The sequence below is a fragment of the Periophthalmus magnuspinnatus genome, chromosome 8 (assembly GCF_009829125.3).
Source record: "Periophthalmus magnuspinnatus isolate fPerMag1 chromosome 8, fPerMag1.2.pri, whole genome shotgun sequence".
NCBI lineage: Eukaryota > Metazoa > Chordata > Actinopteri > Gobiiformes > Gobiidae > Periophthalmus > Periophthalmus magnuspinnatus.
Window position 1 is genome coordinate 25,237,997 of NC_047133.1, and position 20,617 is coordinate 25,258,613.

Here is a 20,617-nt window from a genome sequence, read left to right on the forward strand (position 1 = left end):
TTGTGTTTACAGTTATGGTAGCTTAAGTTACCCTGCATGACAAATATCCAAATTGTCAAGGATTTCACAAGTGGCTGTGAGTCGCAGTCTAGTGGAAGTTACCAAGCACGTAAGACATAGTAGATGACGTGGAGGGCCAAGGAAATGACACATGCAACCAAGGGCAAAAGGGTAAAGAATATGTCTGAGTTCCCCAATCTGTAGTTGGCCTACAGCCAGTGTTCGATTAGGTAAGAGAAAAATTTGGGGTTTTGGAAAATAAAAGTTTAGAAAGTTTTAACTGTTTTGGCCGTGTGGGCAAATGTTCTACCAATTTTTCAAGTTGAATAAAAACTTTGTTATTGTTTTGTATTCCATTTGAGACAATTTGTACGAATGCTGGCCAAGTATATATTTTTTTCCGTGTCTTTACAATAACCCAATTCTGTCAGGCTGTGATAAACTATAAATTATTGTTTCAGAGAGTTATGAGGCACTAAAAATAAAGAATTCAGGCCATTTTCCAGAGTCATTGCCAATGTTTGATGCAGTCTGTAATAACAAACATGTACTCTTTGCAATAGTTATCAGTAGTAGTAAGTGTTAGTAGTAGTAAAGTACTATATTTAGGTAGAATTAGGTATCTGTACTTTAATTAAGTACATTTTACAGTGGATACTTACTTACTTACTTTTACCTCTTTACATTTGAGAGCAGGTATCTGTACTTTCTACTCCACTATATTTTTGAAAAGGAATGAAAAGTAAAAGGTACTTTTCATATGATTTGAGGGGTGGTAACATCCTGACTAAAGTTCTCGAGTTCAAACTTCGGCTTTGAGCAAACAAAAATAAATACAAAAAAATACATATGAAAAATTGAGAGACTGATTCGTATTGTTACTGTTGACTAAAATATAAATTTTAATCAACATCACTACATTTACATTTTAACAAATTAACAGCACTTGTGTAAAATACTTTCACCTTTTACTCTTAAAGTACATTTTTAAATGAGTACTTTAACTTCAGTAGATTTTTGCCTTGCGATACTTTTACTTTTATTTGAATCATTTTTTTTTTACCTCTGTATCTGTACTTTATTTAAGTAACAAAACTGAGTACTTCTTCCACCACTGGTTATTATAAATTACTTAAAGGCTCTTGTACTTTAACATTAAAATGTTAATTTGGTGCACAGGGGCATTGCTGTTTGACATTTTAAAACGAACTATAACTTGCTCACTGTTATTTGAAAACGTTTAAGCAATTTGACAATGGCACTTTGGACACCACCTTTTCTTCTTTGTTTATTTATTTCTTTGCACTGTGATGTTGTGCAATGTAGCACTTTTGGCTCCTGCGGGCAAATTACAAATGACCTCACAAGATAATCATCCTCAACTCCATGGTTTCTTTTCCCATACTGCAAATCTTCTCTTAGACCTGGTTTCACTCCCACCGCTCAAAACTTGGATTATCATATCAACATTTGGTTTTGAGTAGATTTTTGAAAGAAGTGCAAAGTAAGCAGACCTGTGTGTACCACTACAAAAGCTAAAACGCATCCGTAATACCTAAATGACAGACTTCCAGTGCCAGGAATACACTCAAAGGGAAGTGCCTGGCAGGACAGAAAAAGCGGGTCTCATTGTGGAAACTGGTGGGTGGTGTGGTGGAGTGGCCCACATCCGTTGACCACTGACCAATGCCCCTTTGCCCATATCAACGCCCATATAAGGAAAAGTCCGACTACAACCCACTATCCACTGCGCCCAATTCTGCATTCAAACATGTGCAAGAGTGAATAAGCGGAGACAGTGGGAGAGACAGAAAAACATCTCTTGGAAGAAATAATAGGATTACGTGGTGTGGTGACTTGCAACTCAGGGATGCACACTGCCCACAAGGATTTGTTACAATTAGTTAGTCACTGGTTTACAAACTTTCACTATAGTCTAAAGTAATAGTCCTTTCTGTTCACTTCCAACCCCAGACCATAATGGGTTGTGAGGTGTGGTGGATCTCAGTTTCTACCAGGATCCTGCAATATTTTTAGACAAATTGAATTTACAACTGTTAGTCCAGCAGTCCTGAGATAGTGTTCTCTTACAAACCTGAAGATTGTTGGGTTGAAAAGCTGCACTGACTCAGTCCCAGCTCCCACTAATGCATACTGTTGTTGTGTCCCTAGGCAAGACATTTTGATTAATAAGTGGTGGTCAGAGGGGTTGGAAAAGCCCAGATTGAAAGCCAAGTTTCAGTCAGTCTGTCGCAGGGTTGCACATGTTTTGTTATCAGTTTGGGGAGAGAGGATAATCATGTCTGTACTATAGCACTTTGAGATGCCTGTCAAGATTGTAAAACACATTTTATATCAAAGCTGTTATTGAAAGTTGTTTGTTTTTGACACTTGCTTTTGCCTAAATCATCCTAATTCATCCTAATTCTAATCATCCATATTTTTAAAATTTGGATAAATACACTTTATATACCTCCATGCATGCAGGTTTCTAGTCCAAATTCCATTACATCAAAACATATGGATAATTTATTTTTGCAACTGTTCGTTTATCTTCCCAGGAGAAGGTTTTTGTTTTGTTTTTTTTCCAATGAGTGCCTTTTAGTTAGTTTGGTATACTATATACTCACACAGACTTAATTTCATGTAAACGCTCATAAAAAGTATTGCATCATTTGGGAAAATAATTAACATGTCAGAACACATTTGATAATTGGTTGTATACCAGGCTAGTCACAATAAACCAAGCAACCTCAAAGTCAGAATGACTAAACCTTTTCATCATGAAAAACAACAAAAGAAAAGTACCAACTTCCACTCATAAATCATCATCCATTCTTCTCAGAAAGGTTGGAGTCATGTTATGTTGCACACTGTGGTTTGATCACATGCATGTACTTGTTGTCAGTCTCTCCTATAGGTGACACAGCAATACAGGTAAACTTGAAGGTATGCAGAGACAAAATGTACTTTTGTCATGGAATGGGGCTATGTTATTTTCCAATACATATCAACAATTTAAAATATATCAAGGCTATAACAACTTAAGTTCACAAATCAAATTCTCACTTTTGTAAAAGATAATTATGGGTTTGTGATGTTGGTTAGACAAGTAAAAACACAGAGGCGGGTAGACTTTTTTTTTATTTATTTATTTTTTTTTTTTAACTTTTTTTCAATTCGTGCAATATGGAGGTCAGGCAGCAGTTTTTTTTTTCCCCAGCAGCAGACCCCAGAGTGGGATGAGGCCCCTTTTATCTGGTCTGGCTAATTGGATAAAACTGTGTAAGCTAAAACAGCAAATTAATACTAGCTTTAAAATATTAACCTAAACTCTCCATAAAGCAAACCCCAAAAACCCAAACCCAAACTATATACATAACCCTAAAACCATGCACTCAGTAAACTTTAAAACTTACTAACCGATAAAACAACCATTCTGTCATTCTGTCTGAGGGGGACACAAGAACAGGAGGTAAGTAACATGCAAAAACACCAACACACACAAAAAATTAAAACATACTCAAAAGATATTGCAACATATATATTGCACAAACTCAATTTATAGTAATTAGTAGATTCATTATACATGGTATCCATGAAGTATCTTTACAATTTAAAAATGTAATTACAATGGCCATTGATGAGATATATTAATTGGATTTGTTCTATTGTACTCAGTGGTTATAAAAGTTTTTAATCACATGTGCAATCAAATTGTTTGTCCATTTTTCTTCCAGAAGAGCTCAATTACTGCAAGTCTCTATCTTGAGCTTTTGACTAAATATATGGCATCACAATTGCAGGACCTTCAACTAGCAATCATTTTCCAGCAAGATGGTGCTCCACCACCTGTATGTTCTTGAGTTCATCAATCAAACATTTCCAGATTAGAAGGGATGGACCAATTCTGTGGCCACCACGTTCACCAGATCTCACACCTCTAAATTTATTTTTATGGGGCTATGTTAAAAATATCATGTATCGAACAAAGATACGGGACATTAATGAACTAAAACAAAAGAGAACAGATTGCAACCATTGATGAGGCTGTGCTACAGTGAACATGGCAAAAAATCAAGTTCTGTCTTGATGTGCTTTCTGCAATGGTGCCCATATAGGGGTGTATTAAATGAGGTAAAAAAAAAATAAATAAAATAAAAACCTTTGGAAACCATTGACTACAATAGAACAAGTCTGATTAAGATATTTTAACAATTGCCTTTGTAATATCTTTTTTTTTTAATGCAAAGAGACTTTATGGATACCCCGTATGTCTCCTTTCCACTGCGCCTCAAGATCTAAAAGTGAGAAAACAGGTAATAAATACATTTATAGTTATAGTTAAAACCACACAGTTATAGTTCAAGTTTTTAAGATGATTTAAGACTTTGTAAACATCCATCCATTTTATTTTTTCGCTGATCCGGGGCTGAGTCACTGGGGCAACAGTCTAAGCAGGGACTCCCAGACTTCCTCACCCCAGACACATCCTTCAGCTCCTCCGGTGGCACCCCAAGGCGTTCCCAGGCCAGCCAAGAGACAGTGCCTCCAGCGTGTCCTGGGTCTTCTCTTGGGCCTCCTCCCGGTGGCCCGGGACACCTCCCTAGGGAGGCTTTCAGGGGAAACAAATGTCTTAGCGACTTCAGCTGGTTCCTCTCAACGTGGAAGAGCAGTGACTCTACTCCGAGCTTCTCCCGTGTTGGCGAGCTCCTCACCCTATCTCTAAGGGAGCATCCAGCCACCCTGTGGAGGAAACCCATTTTGGCTGCTTGTATCCGCGATCTTGTACTTTCAGTCATGACCCAAAGCTCATGACCATAGGTGAGGGTAGGAATGTAGATTGACCAGTAATTTGAGAGCTTTGCCTTTCGACTCCTTCGTTACCACAACAGTCTGATATGGTGATACTGCAGACACTGCACCAATCTGCCTATCAATGTCACGCTCCATCCTTCCTTCATTAGTGAATAAGCCACCTTTTTCCGGTTAAGAACCATGGCCATGGAGTTGATTCTCGTCCCAGCCACTTCACACTCGGCAGCACACCGCCCTAGTGAATGGTGCAGGTCCTGATTCAATGAAGCAATGAGGACAACATCATCTGCAAACAGCAGAGATGAAATCCTGTGGCCCCGAACCAGACCCCCTCCGGCCCCAGACTGCACTTAGAAATTCTGTCCATAAATACAATGAACAGAACCGGTAACAAAGGACAGCCCTGGCAGAGTCCAACATGCACTGGGAGCAGGTCTGACTTACTGCCGGCAATGCACACCCCCTAAAGGATACCACAAGGGACAATGTTGCCTTCTCCAGATCCACAAAGCACATGTGGACTGGTTGGGCAAACTTCCATGAACCCTTGAACACCAAATGTATATATGAGTATAGAGCTGGAACAGTATTCCACAAACGGGACAGAAGCCACACTGCTCCTCCTGAATCTGAGGTTTTACTTTTGGTCGAATTCTCCTCTCCAGAACCCTGGAATAGACCTTACTGGGGAGGCTGAGAAGTGCGATTCCGCTGTAGTTGGAACAGACCCTCCGGTCCCTCTTTTTAAACAGAGGGACCACCACCCCCAGTCTGCCAATCCAGAGACTTAAGCCTTGTTTCCATAGGGCTGGTACCGAGTATTTCCACAGCATAAAGCAATTCATACCGCCCTCTTTTAGGAGTCCAAAGAGGACTGCAGGAGGTACAGTGGTCCCTCGTTTTTTGTGGGGATTACATTCTAAAAATAACCTGAAATATTATACACTTATTATACCCATTATACACTTTTTCTCAGACAGGCCTTAACATTTTCTCACATTTCTCTCTTGTTTAATTAATGAATAGTGAGTCACACACATTTCACACTTCCTCTGACTGTGCCTCTTCGTCCTGGCACTGCTCTGCTGGAGTGTTGATCGAACATTTATGTAAATTTGGCTGAACACATTCTGTACTGTAAAGGAGATACAGCACGGAGGAGATCGATTGACAGTGGTCTGCAGTCCCTTGGCCATTCGGGACGCAAAACACAATGTGCGCTCATACACTGTAAAAAAGCGTGTAAAATTGCAATGGAAAAATCCGTGAAACAGCAAGACCGTGAAGGGTGAACTGCGATATAGAGAGGGACAATTGTACTACCTTCCAAAGGGGTCTGACACACTTGGGACCTGGAACCGGCTTGTGATGGTTGGTGCTAGTCTGATGTCACCTCAACATAACTAATATTAACTTAATACATAAAATGTAAATTGTGGCTCAGTTATATTCTCATAAGGCTGATCTCAGCAAATCTCAGCAAATCACAAAAAGACATTTAGTATTCCAAGTTTGTAAAGCTGTGAGACGAGGCAAAAGATAGCGTAAACACTACACTAATTCTGGTTTATCGTCAGTTTTTTGCATTTATATCATTTATCTGCACTTCGACCAGTGGAAATTAGGCTTTAAGATACTCAGGACAGATCTCTGGAGCCTTGGCACCTAGGAGGTTGCCAATCACCTCGTTGACTTCAGCCAGGGTGTTGGATGAGTCCCCCTCCGGGTCCCCAGTCTCTGCTTCCTCCTTGGAAGACATAACAGTGGGATTGAAGGGATCCTCAAATTATTCCTTCCAATGTCTGACAATACCCCCAGTTGAGGTCAGCAGCTCCTCACCCGCACAGTGTTAGTGAAGCACTGTTTCCCCCTCCTGAGGTGTTGGATGATTCACCAGAATTTCTTTAAGGCTGAGCAATAATCTTCCACGGCCTCCCCGAACTCCTCCAAACCCCAGGTTTTTGCCACCGTGACTGCATGAGCTGCGATACACTTGGCCCGCCATTACCCGTTAAATGGGTAAGGGGTCCCACAAGCCAACAAGGTTTGAGTTGAGTTTTGAGGAGTCCTTCTTCAGCCTGACGGCATCTCTTACTTCAGGTGTCCACCACTGGGTTCAGGGGTTCCTGCCATGACACACATCACAGACCTTATGAGAGGCTGCATCGACAATAGAGGCGGAGAACATGGCTCACTACTGAGTTGAAGACCCTGCTGATGGAGGGCTCTGCCAGATGTTCCCAACAGACCCTTATGTTATGCTTGGGTCTGCCAGGTCTGTCTGGCTTCTTCCCCCACCAGTGGATCTAACTCACCACCAAGTGGTGATCGGTTGACAGCTCTACCCCTCTCTTCATCTGAGTGTCACAGATCACATGGAGTCTCCAATCAGTGCATTTCAGGACGTCTCCCAGGGAAGGCCGCTTACAGGCCACAATAGTGTGAGACCTGTCCCCTGTAAACTGCAGTGGCAATCTGTCTAATAACTTACAAACTTATGGGACATGTAATGTTTGACCTGTTTTATGAGCAGTTATGTAGGCTTTTACTCATACAAGCGTCAGTCTGTAGCAATCTGTGTTAGCATGGATAGAGTGGACACCTAAATCATTAAATATCAACTTTATTTTTTGTAAATTTGTGTCTTATTTGTCTGTGACTTTAATCTCAACATATTATTCTCGTAGTACAATGACTTTATTCTTATAAAAAAAAAAATAAAAAAAACTTTATTAACTTAAAAATACAACTTTTTTCTGACATTATTTTCATTAAATTGCGGCTTCAATGTCGAAATGTTACGACTTGATTCTTGTAGTCCCCACATCATTTATTTTTTCAATGTGCCCCTTATACTCGGTTGTATCATGTTGATCCGGAAGTGGATCTATACTAACAAAAGGCAATAGACAAAGCATTTATATTGGCAAACAGGACACTTTGTTTCTCACTTCGTTCCCTGGAGGGCGCTGTACTTACAGTTCATGACTAAATAGAATGAAAAGAACAATGTGTAGACGGGAATTTTTCAACGGATTCAACTCTTATACAAAGTTCAATCATTAAAACAGTGGTCTTTAACCAGCGAGCGGCGCGTCCAGAGAGCAGCTCCCGCACCGTGCGCGCTCGGGCGCACACTGTCCCGCTGGAGCTGCGGAGGCAAAAATCCATCCAGCGTAAAACTACCGCGGTGCTCACTCCTATTCTGTGTGTCACAGAGCAGCTTTACCGCTTTCTTATGAGCACAAAGCTCATACCGTGTTCCAAAAACTGCTCGTACACACGCACACACGTACACACGTACTCACAGAAGACCGCGGTTAAGCAGTCCAGAAACTGACGTATTTGGCGCTATATTTTTCCCCAAATTGCTTCATGGTTTGCCTTGTGTCGTTGTTAGCATCAAAAAACAAACAAAAAAAAAAGGTTAAATTCTAAGCAAGATTCTAAAGTCTTATATGATTTCATTATGCCTTGAGAAGGTTTATTTTAACTACTTTTCTTTTTAAAAGCTTAATCACTTAAGATTATAATGATAACAATAAAGATAGGCTAATCTCTTAGTATTTAATTAAAATTCTCTTCATATAACATATGAAATAGTATAGCTTTTGAAACACTGACACTTGTGATCACATAGACACAGATGTGTCCTTAACATCATCCAGTGTGTGTGGATTCTCATGGTATGGGCAGCTATAATTATGTTTATTATCAGGTGTAATAATAACATTGGATAGGCCTATATTTTACCTGTAAATATTGACACTGTTTTCTATTTTTCCACAGTGGGATCTTCAGCAGGGTATTTTTTGTTTGAGAACCAACCCAACACATTAAGCCCCCTGTCATTTGGTTACTCGATAGAAGGATAATATCACTTACTTACTTTACATTTATAACAACATGCTGTAAGCATGTTGTAAGGAACAGACTAACAGTGATGATGACAAAATGTATTGATTGCTTTTACACATAATTTTATGGAAAAAAAATGCTTAAAATAAAAAATTGTGTAAGTGTATTATCAGTTTTAATTGCTATACTAGTAAATTAACATTTGTCTAATTCTTAAAACATAATTGGGTTGGGTTGGGTTTTCTTATACTGGGAAATATTTGTTTCAGTAATCCTCTAAATATGTGTTTATTTGGAAGATGGTTAAGGCAAATAAGTGCCAGTAAAAGAGGTAGTCCACCTTAAACAGGTTTGGTTACATTATTTGACCCAACCTGTTGGGTTATATTTAGTTGGCTCAGTCCATACTGGACCCAGTGTTGGGTTAAAAGTAAAGTTATTTTAATCCAGCATTTTAAAGAGTGTAGGGTTCTAAAAACACTTTATTTGTAAGTAATCCATAAAATCTCACTGATTATAAAAGCCAGTATGTGTTGTATTGGTAAAGATAAAAAATTAAAACGTATTTCAAAGATTCAATTACACAAACAAAATTAAAAATTAAGTTCTCAGTTATTATGTTTGGAACTTCACTGAAACTTCCCCTTTATCAAATGTACACGGGTCTCACTACAAAAATGAATGTGTTCTTATCATCTGGACACGGGTAGGTCGTAGACAGTGTAGCATTTCTGGAAATAACTGCCATATTGTTCTTGAAGTCCTGAATCTCAAAAACATACTTGTCCTGGCACACCAGCAGAAGCTTATTGAAAAACACAACACCTGGAAGAGAGTTGGTTTCATAACTTTGAAGACTGGCCATTGGCAAAGACGGACATCTCATACCACGATTTGAACACTCATTTTGGTTCATGAAGATGTCTGCAGCCCAGTTTATCCTTCTATCCAGAAAGATTGAGCTGCTGTGATATGGTACACTGGTAGACCTACGCCTGCCATCATTATAACCATATCGTGAATCATATCGTGAATCATATCGTGAATCATATCGTGTATCATATGAACCATGTGACCGTATTTGAGGGGTTGAAAAGGAACCAAAAAACATGCTCCACAAGGAGGAGGTGTAGATACGCGGCTGGTAAGAAACATCATCAATGAACATCTTCGCTCTAGACTTTATACTGGTCAAAAGCTGGATATTAAACTGTAGGGCCTTTAGAATGTTATCATTAAAGACATTCTTATGGGTGCTATAAAGTGAGAAGTTTGACATCATTTGAGTGGTCAGCTGTTCAGCAGGGATCATGGGAAATCGCACTAGAGATAACAGTTTGACCTGGGTGTCCAAACTGGTATGAACATTGTTTAAGATCCAGTTTTCCACAGCTTTAAGTACAAATAACTCATCAGGTACAACTAGATCTGAGCGAAGCAAAAGGGCACTGAGGAGACCATCAGATATCTGGGTCCAAACTGAACTCGTGGTGAAGTTCTGGAAATTCCAGACCAAATACCGGACACAGTTCTCTTGCAGTACAAAGTCGTTGGTCTCTAGAGCATATTCATGAAGAGACACTGGTGTTTCGAAGGTGCTGTCATCAGGAATTACTTGGCTGAACAGAAGACTTGTGTCTCTCATTAGTTGCTCCTCCCCAAACTGAGAGGCCAACCAGTGAAGGCACTGCACCGAGGAGAAGGGGACTTCAATCTTACGAGTGTACAGGTACCTAAAGAAAAAAGAGATATTCCGCATTTAAATTTGGACGTTTAGGCTATTGCAAATAAAGACCTAGTTTTGTTTATACTCTTCAGTTATGTCAATCAAGCCATTATATGCTACATTATATACTACATTATATACTACATTAATCATACATATATAGGAGTGAAACTACAACTTTTTGCCCAGTTGACAGATTTAACATGCAACATAAATGTAATTATATTAGTATGATTTTGTACTTTTCTGAGAAAAACTACTACTTTAATACATGTATAATTTTAGTTCAAATAAGGAATTATTTTACATCAGACCCACTTGTTTAGTGCATATTCATTATCATTTAGTCAGAGCAGTTAAAATTCCAACCTTCTGGTTAAGGGGCAACCCATATACACTACTCTCCTATTACAATACTATCAATACTTGAATTTGATATTTTTTGTAATTACCTTATAAAGGAGGGAAAATGTGGTATGCAGTTTGGGACAACTTGAACTGTGATGTTTTGTGTGTCTTTGGTGATATTGAAAGCGTGCACATGTGCGAGCATCACTTTGTGTGCACATAATGTTGTTGAATCAGTTGTTTGCAGTGTCTCGGCCTCTTGATCTTGTGCAGCTGAATTTTGAGCGATGATTGTAAGGTCACAGAAGCTCTCATTGTCGAAGAGTTCACCCAGATCATCAGACAACGCGATACTGTGGTCAAGGGTGGATGATAAGAGTAGTACATCTGACAGAACTGTAAAAAAGTGATCATTTCTTACAAGCAAGTAAAGTATGAGCAAAAAACTATGGTTCTATTCCGTGTGTGCTCCACCCACCTACGGGCTTCTCTATTGGTTCACCCCCGGGCCAATTGCAACCAAACATCTTTGTTCGTCACAAAGAAGTCGCAAGAGAAGACTAACCTCTCATTCTGCTGCCTAATCTTTGTCACGGGCTGGTGTCAGGCGCTTCGGATGCTGCTCTCGTAGCTGCCCACTCCACCACATGAGCATGACCGCTGCTTCGTCTGTTTGAGACGGCTCCATCAGTCTCCTTCATGAGTCCCGGTCCCTGGTCGGGATGCGCTGACAGTGACCTACCTTCAGGCACAGCTGGATTGGCGTGGTGACTGCTCTGATCTCTTGCCAGGTAAGCGTCAGAGATGTAGACCTAACCCACAGTGAAGCCCGTAAGTAGACTCGCACACATGCGTAGAACTATTACCTCCTGGATCACATTGTACTCCAACGTCCTCTTTGTGGCTGCAATCAGTAATCCCCCATCCCTTGAAAGTACAGGCATGTAGGTACCTCTCTGTACCTTTGCATTCCATGTCATCCATCCATATTGGCCCAGATGCTATGATAAACAGAAGACAATAGCAGCCTAGTTATTACTCCATTGTGAACACCGCCCTCTTCTGGTGGAATTGGAAAAAAACCCCAAAAACCTCTGTCGTAGTTTTCTCCAGTCAGCACAGATTTTGCACGAGCGAATTTCAGCTGTCGACACACAACGTGGGCTTCATTCAGATCCCATCCATCATCGCATATCGTCCCCCACTGTCCTGCATGGTAGATCTCCACCCGGCCCCCAAAGGCAAGTTTAGAGCCAGTAAGTCTTACGTCCCCCTCCTTCACCACAGAACTCCGCTCTGTACAGAAATGCAAGTGTCTAATAACTATAGCATAAAAAACATCAGTATTCAATTATTTTGTCATAATAAACAAATGTTAAATCAACTCACTGAAGTTGCTGAACTGCATTGACGCGTTGCAGACCAGGGCAGATAACCACAACCACAAGATGCAAAAAGTCTGATATTTGAACATTTTGGAGGACAGCGGGGTACTGTTTAAAAAAGAACAAATAAAACTAACATGGTAAGATACACATAAGCTATTTAATGTCAATAAATCTAAGCAGACAAATTATCTGCTTGCCACATTAGGCGAACTTACCTTGTATTATCTGAGATAATACAAGGTAAGTTCATCAAGACTAAAACTCTGTGCTAAACTGGCCTATGTGCAACTATGCAACATTTTAATAATAACGATTATTGTCAAAAACCTACCTTCTCAAGCTTGGATTCAAGGAAGTGCTCCTCACTGTATCGAAACTCAAAAGAACATACAGCAAATCTTACCCACTGGTTTAAGTTTCGTTTCACTTCTATTGCACAACACATGGAATTGAATGTGTTATGCAAGTCATGGCATGTCCACTGGTCCATTGTACATGGTTTTGTTTAGACAGTAGTAATAACAAGAACAAATAGCAATTAAAACATGTATTCAAGTTTGTTTGTTTTTTTTGTTTTTTTTTACTTATCCCCAAAAGGTTACATACAGCAACATTTAATTTACAACAAAATATCTCCTTCAAAGTTCAAATAAAAGAGTAGGACTGGTGGTGTAATATTGTGCAATATCAGCCATGTGTTGTATGTATAAAATGAAAGATTACAGATAAAATCACAGTCTAATGTATTATTTGGTTTACATTCATCATTTGAAAAGCTGTACAGTACTGTAGTACAGTACTTTATTCAAATAAATTTGAACAATTTCCCCAAACTGGATCTTTGCCCTTTTTGTACTCCCAACAGTGACAGCAATGTAAACAGGACAGAACCACAGAGCAGTGGCCCTAACAGTGAAGACTTTCTAGTCTGTCAGTGCGCTAAATAAACTCCACACCTTCGTATTTCACATCTCCAATCTTGGTCTCTGGCAGAAGGATGCGTCCATCAAGAGTAAAGGCCATAATGTATGTTGCTATTTTACCGGCGTCTTCCTCAGATTTCAGAGCCAGGATGATCTGGTCGTCTGTGTTGGGAACAAACTTGAAGGAGGAAAAGCCATGAGTGGGGTTGAGCTCCCCCACGTGGCTCACACGGATGTCTTTAAAGTCCGCTGAACAGCTGAGCACCATGTTAGTGCCTCGCTGCTCATCTGCAGTTTCCTCGTAGCGCTGTTTGCTGGCACGACGTGGAAGGAAGAACCAGCGCTGCAGGGTGTCACTCCAGGCTGCTGATTCATGTATAAAATAACCTGTGGGAAATGGAAACTGTAATACACACTGCAGTCTAAACTCTGTAATAGTCTCATTTATCTACATGTTTTACACATCAAGCCAACCTCAGTTTACAAGGCCTTTCTAAAGTTGAGTTATTTCAGTACTAAAAAGGGTGTGGATTGGCATAACAGGTCTGTGCACATTGCTAATCTCAAATAATGTTCATCTTACCTGGAGGTTCTATGCCTGCAGCCACCTTGAGAGCCCTGTATTGAGGTACCCAGTTCTCGTGTTGGATATCTCCCCTGAAGCCCACCACTTTGACCCACTCTGGGTTATTGTTGACAAATTCACCTTCTGTAGTTGTCCACTCCTTTCCCAAACCACCAACATAGAGATGCTCATCTTTTACTGCAAGCCACTCAGCCTTAAACCCTATCAAAACACAATTGATGGGTTATTGTCCCAAATGTTTAGAGTACACCTAGTATATTTAAAATGTATACCATGCTGTAGTAATTGTATTATGCAACAAACCTTTGGCAACACTGCCATCCCCATCAGGTAAAATGACCCAGGGCACAGCCTTGTTTCCTTCTATTTGATACACTACTCCTGTGCGGTCATCAACAGTGTACAATTTTCCATTGAATGCTACTAGCTCTGACAGCTCCATTCCTCGTCCTTTCTCTGAGAGGTGGCTCTCCAGCACGATGCGCTCTGCATCCCACTCCACGCTCACTTTGTCTCCACTCTCAGAGACCAGCAGGTGTCCCCGCCGCATGTAACTGAACCACGTCAGCTTCTTGTCACTCAGTGAGCTTGTATCCAAGTCAGCAATGACCCCAATACGGTAGCGGGTGCCCTTGGATGTGCGCTCCGGTGGAGTGAGAGGATAGGTGTCATTGTAAAGGGTCTCCTGATTGGACCGCCTAGGACTGGACTTCCAACTGGTGGAGGCTCTGGAGTGAAAGCCTGAGTTCAGGTGCATGAGAAGCAGCAGAACCAGAGCAAGTGAGAACAGCACAGCAACTATGGGCCTCCACTTTAGGCGGAAACGAGAGTCTGTGGTTTTGGCCATGGAAGCCAACATAGGGAGGCCTCCTACAGAGATGCGCAGAGGGTTCATGGGATCATTTTGCTCCAATCGTGGGTGGCCTGGGACAACAGGCATGGAAGACGAGGGCCTACGCTGACCTACAAGAAAGACACACTTTATCATAGATGAGTCATTATTAGGTTGGTCACATTTGTTATATATGCCTGAAGAAAATATAAACAATATACAACAATATTGAAACATTAACTTACTTTATGGTTACTACTACACACTAACCATAAAGGGACTATTAACCTATTATACCCTTTTCTAAATGTACTGCATATTTAAGACACATGAGCTGCAATAAATAAATAGCAAACACTTATTTAGTATCTACAATAAGTCACAGAATTGACTAATTTGACCATCTACTGCTCAGATATCATCTTACTACTAAAATATGTCAAAATAATTCTCAGTAGAGCAAAGAAAAAGTACACATGATAAATCATTAAGCTCCCAAAAATATTGTTCAAAGATCTATAATTTATTAAATGATAAGTCAATATTAGTTATGTACTTCTTTAAATCAAAGTAATAACTGAATGAAAAGCTGTTAAGTGTGGATCCAATTTTCTCTTAAAAACCCTAGAATGCACGAGCTTGACATTACTGACCAGCCACACAAATAAAATTACTCACATACTCTCCATTAGTAGTAGGTTTCTTCAACCCAATCCTCTCTGGTTATCCTGACATTTTACTCACATAAGTGAAATAGAAATAATACAATATGAGAGAAAGAATGCATCTTGTTTGAATGAAACTGCAATAACAAAAGCAGGTTGGCTTAGTAAAGTCACAACTCCCTCCCTTTTGTGTGCGCAGCGAAAGGGAGGGGCCCATTCTGGTGTGATAAGAGGGCAAACTCCAGACAAGTATATCAGGAAATTCTTATTTTTCAGACTTTAATTTATGGATTATCATGACATGTTAGGAGATAGACTTTACTCATTAGAGAGAGACTGGAGATAGAAAGATACACAGTTGTAAAAGATTAAAGCTAATACGTCTAGGAAGAAAAGAAATCCATACACTTCAGTATGGATTCTTTTTCTGGTCTATTCCTTAAAGCTCTCACAGGAGATTCAGGTAAAGGGGAGGAGAAGCTGAAGGGCTCTTTCATAAAAAGGCGTTGAGCCAAACAGAAGACCATTTAACTACGGCCTTGCATCACTGAGCTCTCACTGAGCTCTACTTAAATATATGTATGGAAAAACATACTGTGATGCCCTTACCCCTTCGTCTCCTTCCCGACCTTGACGTCTGTGTCATTAATCTCAACTTTCTTTCACAACAACTTCAGAGAAAATATCTAAACTTTTTTGTCTGAACTCGCGTGTTAAACTGAAAATTTACAAGTGACTAGGACCAGAGGCTCAATAGTTGTGAACTTTAGTTGGAGTAAAGATTATAGCAAAGTCCAAAAGGTGAAACAGGGTGGTTTATTCATTGGTCAAGAAACAGTCCAATCAAAGAACAATCTTTACCGTGTTTAAGGAAACACTTTTAATAGTATCAAGGTTAATGGGCGTGTATGTTCTAGATGTGAGTCTAATGAATAAGGATAATGTCATCTGTAGAGAAACAGCTCTGAGCGGCAGGGCAAAATAGTGAGTCGTCTCTAATCTTGTACATTACCAGCCTTTATGCTCAGTGTAGGCTACAAATCAGAGCACAAGAAAAAGGGTTCAAGTCAGCTGCTCAGTTGCCCCAATGAAGCATCAAGAATAGTTTTAATAGCGCTTTAAGGCACTATTTCACTCAAGTAAACACTCACAGCATTTGCCACTGATAAATTTGACCGTTTTTACCCAGAGAAATGCAGGATGCGGATATCCCCATGTAAACCCGTACTAAGTGCCCTGCACACCTTTGACGATACTATTTATGACTAAAGCAAGGACGTATGAAACTATTATCTACTGTGTGCGACTTATGTCCCTCATAATGGTCTCTGCCCTGTTGCAAGAGCCAACAAGAGGAATACCATCAGAGTCCAGCCACTTCACAGCCCCGAAACATTCCCCACGCAGCCATTTTTCGCTTTACATGCCACTCACCATATATGCTCGATGTCCCGTTTTCAGCTCAGACATAGGTACAGTTTAAATACCATCCTGACATTTTTCTGCATGCTTGCTTAGTTCCCCACTGTTCCAGTGACGCTCATTACTTCCTGTATGTGCAGGTGACGGCGTGACGTGGCCAGTGTACGCGCACTGCAAAGAGCTGCTTTGACTGTCCCTCGGAAATCTGAGTATTCCCCATTGAGCTCTCACTCTAGTCAGGTGACTTCACAAGCCCAAAGGAAAGTACCGTCATCGTGATAGAAGCGTCAATGGCGCTTTTTTTTTTTGACGAATTCTACTTTTAAGGCAACATTAATCAAAAAATTCTAAAGTAATACACGTTTACTGCATTTTAGCAGTTATAAAATAGAAAGCGCATATTTTCACAGTTTTAATAGTAATTCTAATACAACCCAACTACCGTTGGAAGTGTTCTGAACTTCCCTAGTCCTTCCCAGCCTAAATAAATATTTGCCCAAGTTTTGTTCTTAAGAATTGCATCCGTATTTAGATATATTTTATTTGGCATGTTACACACAGCACTGTAAAGGGTAAAAATATTTGAACTGAGTTGTGAAGCATGTGACTGTAATAAAGCATTTATGATTTCAGAAAAGACAGAATTAACAAATGTGAATGTCATTGTTATGCCCCATGACCAAAACTTAATATACAGCAAGAAATACCATTTAAACTTAGAAATAAAAACTTCCTTATACTTAGAAATAAAAAGGATGTTAGCCAAGAGTCAGGGTCAGATATAAAATACAATCACCTTAAAGAATACAAAATTTTAAAGTATAGTTCTAATCATATATAATGCAATAATCACAGCCCTGTAAGGCTGAATGTCTTCAGTGCACAAAAGCCAATGTTCAGTGGTTTGAAAAACACACAGTTACTTTTAAAAAAGCCACCCAATACAAAACATTTGGTATTGCAGACACATCATAGATACATTACACACTGTGCTGATTGATAATGAAAGATTCATATTCCAAGATCAGTGATAGAACTATTAAAACACTAAACCAAACCTTGTTGGTTACTTCCTTGAAGACAATGTACTGCTAATGTTAAGTGGGAATACCTGTTCTGGTACAAGTCTGAGTAAATATGGTACAAGTAGCCAAATCACACTCTTAACATGAAACAAAATGCTCAGACATCCCCTAAAACCGAAAAAACAAGAGGCAAAGAGAGCATGAACAGTCCCAAACAATTGTATTGGTATATTTGAGTCTAGAAAGTGGGAGGCTGGTACTCTCCTGCTCCTGGCCCTTGACTGGAGAAAGGGGACTGCTGGTATCCTGCTGGCACACCGCTACTGGGATACCCCGGAGGATAAGGAGAGGTGTGATCATTGGCAGGATCTGCGTAGTCCTGGTTCAGGTCAGTTAAGCCTTGTCTATACCTCCCAAATGCAAAATAAGACAAGAGCCCCTGTGAAGATATTTGGACAGTGGATTATCACACTGTCATTAAGAAAAGATTTTGCTGTTAGAAGTGGATCTTACCCATGAAATGATTGAGAAGAATGAGAAGGCAATGACAGCCCGTGCAGCATCATTTGGGATCTCAAGTTGGTTAGGATCAACATTTGTTTGGTGCCATTGATTGGTCAGTAGACAGAAGCAGACAAACCACAGGAATGTCCAAGAAGCTTGTGAACAACAACAGCAGATAAGTACAGAGCACACGTCTGGATTACATATTTAAAGGCTACCTTACCTGAAAACACCAAATCCCCTATGACAATGTATCGTCTGTCCTTAGCATTGCTGATTTGTGGGAAGTAAACATCCAGCAGGAAGAAAATGACACAAGCCACGAAGGCCAGGACCCCAATTCCCACTCCGTAGCTGCAGGCAGAGTCATTATTGTTGTACATGCATTTGGTGGCAGCCGAAGTTTTAACGTTGATGTAGCCCTCTGCTGTGATCGTTGCAAAAACCACGATGGAAAATATCTGTACCAGGGAAGAGCATTGGTTAAAAAAAAAACTGTTCCTAGTCAAACAATGAATATTCAACTTCCTTTAGTTAATAACTGTCAAAACAAGCCAGCAGTGTTTTGAACCATACATTACTGACACATGAGTTAGCCTACAACAGATCAAGTTTATGGAACTGAAATAAAATATAATGATTAGAAACTCAAATAATTCAGATATCTCAAGTGCAAAAATCTCGTAGAGCCAAATAACGACTTGGTTAAACCAATTCCATCTACATTGCCTTCTTCCATCTGTTACAGAAACGAAACCAGTCCAAACACTTCTCTACAGTCACTCACCCAACTTAAGATGCGCAAAATAGTTTGTGGCTGTTTAAAGAAACTCGCAAAATCAAATGCTCCACCAGCAAAGGAGGCACCATATGCAGTGTTTTGCATTTTGTAACGTGTAAATTAAAGCACTAGCTAGTTACTTAAAAAGAAAGTAAAGACAACTTCCACTATCAAAGTTCCGTCAGTTTACCACTAAACAACACTTCCTGAAAACTTTAAAGGCCCGCCCCCAGCACGAGGCGTTCAGGGTCACGCGTGTGCGTCAAACAAAAAGTACTACAAAACATCCAAACTTAATCCTACAGCCTCGGTATGAATACACAATAATACAAAGAGAAAGACTATAGTTATTGATGTAATGTTACTATTTTAGCTCATGAAAATCACATATAAGTGAAAAAGGAGCTAAAGGCACAATAGCCCTGCCTCAAATTATTTTTATTTTTATTTTTATTTATTAAACCATTAGAGGGCAGCAGAAGATGCATGTATGTCCGGACAAATCACGTCCTCTCTAAAACAGCAATTTGTTGAAAAAAAAAATAATTAAAAATCAAAAAAATCAAAACATCATAATTGCCATGCTTATAAAGTTAAATCTAAGGGAGATCTGTATACTGGAGCTAAGATTGTATTAAAAGGCTTTCAATATTTTTCTAAGGTAAACTTGTGAAAATATATATTTTTTTTATTTTGTCTCATCTTTTTGTCAACTCTGTCAGTCTATTCTGATTTATTTAAACAATACTGTAGTGTGCCTTTACTGGGGCCAACATTACAGCTCAGAAATGGAGAAATCAGAAATACAATTTTATAACATCAAGTTGAATGTGTGGCAGAGATGACATTTTAGGCTGATGGATCCACCAACTTACTTAAATTCACAGTTTTCCTAAACTGAAATGAATCACTGAATGGTTATTATATTTTTAATCTTTTCAGTATTGTCATATTATTATAACTTATATTATAAGCCTGCTATCCCAGTCTTGTTGTGACACTTTTTGACACTTTTTGTCAACTCTATCAGATCCATTTAGTGGGTTGTTATGTCTTTGTTGTTATGTTGTTCTGATGCTGCTGTTGTATATATTTTCTACCTCTAAGTATTTTATTTTTAAGCATATCTTTTTTTTTAACTTTGTGCATGCCCTTATTTGTATTTGTATTTATTCACTGTGTTTTATGTTGCACTTTATCACCTCAGTAAGTTCACAGACGATGGCAATAAAAGTCTTCTGATTCTACATAAGAAACTTGACTATTCTAATTCAGTTTATGCGGGTTAAGTGATAGGGGACATTGAAATATATAGGCTGATTTGTGTTAATTATTTACAGAAATGTATTTTATAATATTAAAATTGAAAAATCTGTTTTGATATTCAGATTTTTTGAAACTCAAATGTTTTTTTTTAAAGTATAACATTATAATTTAAGTTTCAGATATACTTTGACTGGACACAATGGTACATTACCTTCATTACATATAACATATATTGCCTGTTCAAATTTTAGTTGTATTGTAATTAATCTACTTTGATGTGTTTTTGTATGTCTGATGGAGCTGACAATTACTGAGTTATTTTGGGAAATATGTTTTTTTTTTTTTTTTTTTTTAACCTGTTCCTCTGCATTTCTGTTAGGACAGCTCAGAGCTTATTCTACAAAGATGTACAACTCTCATAAATGAAGAATGCAGTTGAAAAAATAATATAAAATAAATCCATAAATAATATACA

At 39.2% G+C, this 20,617-nt stretch overlaps 4 protein-coding genes across 7 annotated transcripts in view; 1 reads left to right on the forward strand and 3 right to left on the reverse strand.

The window, feature by feature from the left end:
• The window catches only part of LOC117374964 (guanine nucleotide-binding protein G(o) subunit alpha-like), a 170,740-nt gene that overhangs the window by 63,729 nt on the left and 86,394 nt on the right, over window positions 1–20,617 (forward strand). The gene's annotated exons all lie outside the window — the stretch shown is intronic.
• LOC117375112 (galectin-3-binding protein A-like) lies at window positions 9,276–12,577 on the reverse strand. Its single transcript, XM_033971369.2, has 6 exons — window positions 12,470–12,577; window positions 12,140–12,243; window positions 11,843–12,046; window positions 11,617–11,751; window positions 10,855–11,146; window positions 9,276–10,409 (listed from the first exon to the last, which is right to left on the reverse strand). Exons 2-6 carry the CDS (start codon window positions 12,222–12,224, stop codon window positions 9,326–9,328), a joined length of 1,800 nt encoding a protein of 599 aa, XP_033827260.1. The 5' UTR covers window positions 12,225–12,243; window positions 12,470–12,577; the 3' UTR covers window positions 9,276–9,325.
• Window positions 12,718–16,700, reverse strand: cant1a (calcium activated nucleotidase 1a). Of its 4 annotated transcripts, none has more exons than XM_033971050.2 (4): window positions 16,579–16,700; window positions 13,951–14,610; window positions 13,645–13,848; window positions 12,718–13,448 (listed from the first exon to the last, which is right to left on the reverse strand). In XM_033971050.2, exons 2-4 carry the CDS (start codon window positions 14,585–14,587, stop codon window positions 13,078–13,080), a joined length of 1,212 nt encoding a protein of 403 aa, XP_033826941.1. In that variant the 5' UTR covers window positions 14,588–14,610; window positions 16,579–16,700; the 3' UTR covers window positions 12,718–13,077. The 4 variants fall into 4 exon arrangements, with proteins under 4 accessions (XP_033826941.1, XP_033826939.1, XP_033826942.1 ...); XM_033971048.2 differs by lacking the exon at window positions 16,579–16,700 and adding an exon at window positions 15,754–15,875; XM_033971051.2 differs by lacking the exon at window positions 16,579–16,700 and adding an exon at window positions 15,158–15,253.
• syngr2a (synaptogyrin 2a) lies at window positions 17,088–19,082 on the reverse strand. Its single transcript, XM_033971776.2, has 4 exons — window positions 18,883–19,082; window positions 18,319–18,556; window positions 18,105–18,250; window positions 17,088–18,030 (listed from the first exon to the last, which is right to left on the reverse strand). The coding sequence occupies exons 1-4, from the start codon at window positions 18,979–18,981 to the stop codon at window positions 17,830–17,832; spliced, it is 684 nt and encodes a 227-aa protein (XP_033827667.1). The 5' UTR covers window positions 18,982–19,082; the 3' UTR covers window positions 17,088–17,829.

Excerpts from the sequence above, each read along its gene's own strand:
- LOC117375112 (XM_033971369.2), bottom strand. The coding sequence starts at position 12,224 with ATGTTCAAATATCAGACTTTTTGCATCTTGTGGTTGTGGTTATCTGCC. Across the intron at positions 12,047-12,139 it reads AATGCAGTTCAGCAACTTCA|AGCGGAGTTCTGTGGTGAAG; the intron begins GTGAGTTGATTT and ends ATTTCTGTACAG. Across the intron at positions 11,147-11,616 it reads AGTACAATGTGATCCAGGAG|TTCTGTCAGATGTACTACTC; the intron begins GTAATAGTTCTA and ends ACTTTTTTACAG.
- cant1a (XM_033971048.2), bottom strand. The coding sequence starts at position 15,790 with ATGACACAGACGTCAAGGTCGGGAAGGAGACGAAGGG. Across the intron at positions 13,849-13,950 it reads GGATGGCAGTGTTGCCAAAG|GGTTTAAGGCTGAGTGGCTT; the intron begins GTTTGTTGCATA and ends GTGTTTTGATAG. Across the intron at positions 13,449-13,644 it reads TGCAGGCATAGAACCTCCAG|GTTATTTTATACATGAATCA; the intron begins GTAAGATGAACA and ends CATTTCCCACAG.
- syngr2a (XM_033971776.2), bottom strand. The coding sequence starts at position 18,981 with ATGCAAAACACTGCATATGGTGCCTCCTTTGCTGGTGGAGCATTTGAT. Across the intron at positions 18,557-18,882 it reads TTTTGCGCATCTTAAGTTGG|ATATTTTCCATCGTGGTTTT; the intron begins GTGAGTGACTGT and ends TCCCTGGTACAG. Across the intron at positions 18,031-18,104 it reads TCTTCTCAATCATTTCATGG|GGGCTCTTGTCTTATTTTGC; the intron begins GTAAGATCCACT and ends ATATCTTCACAG.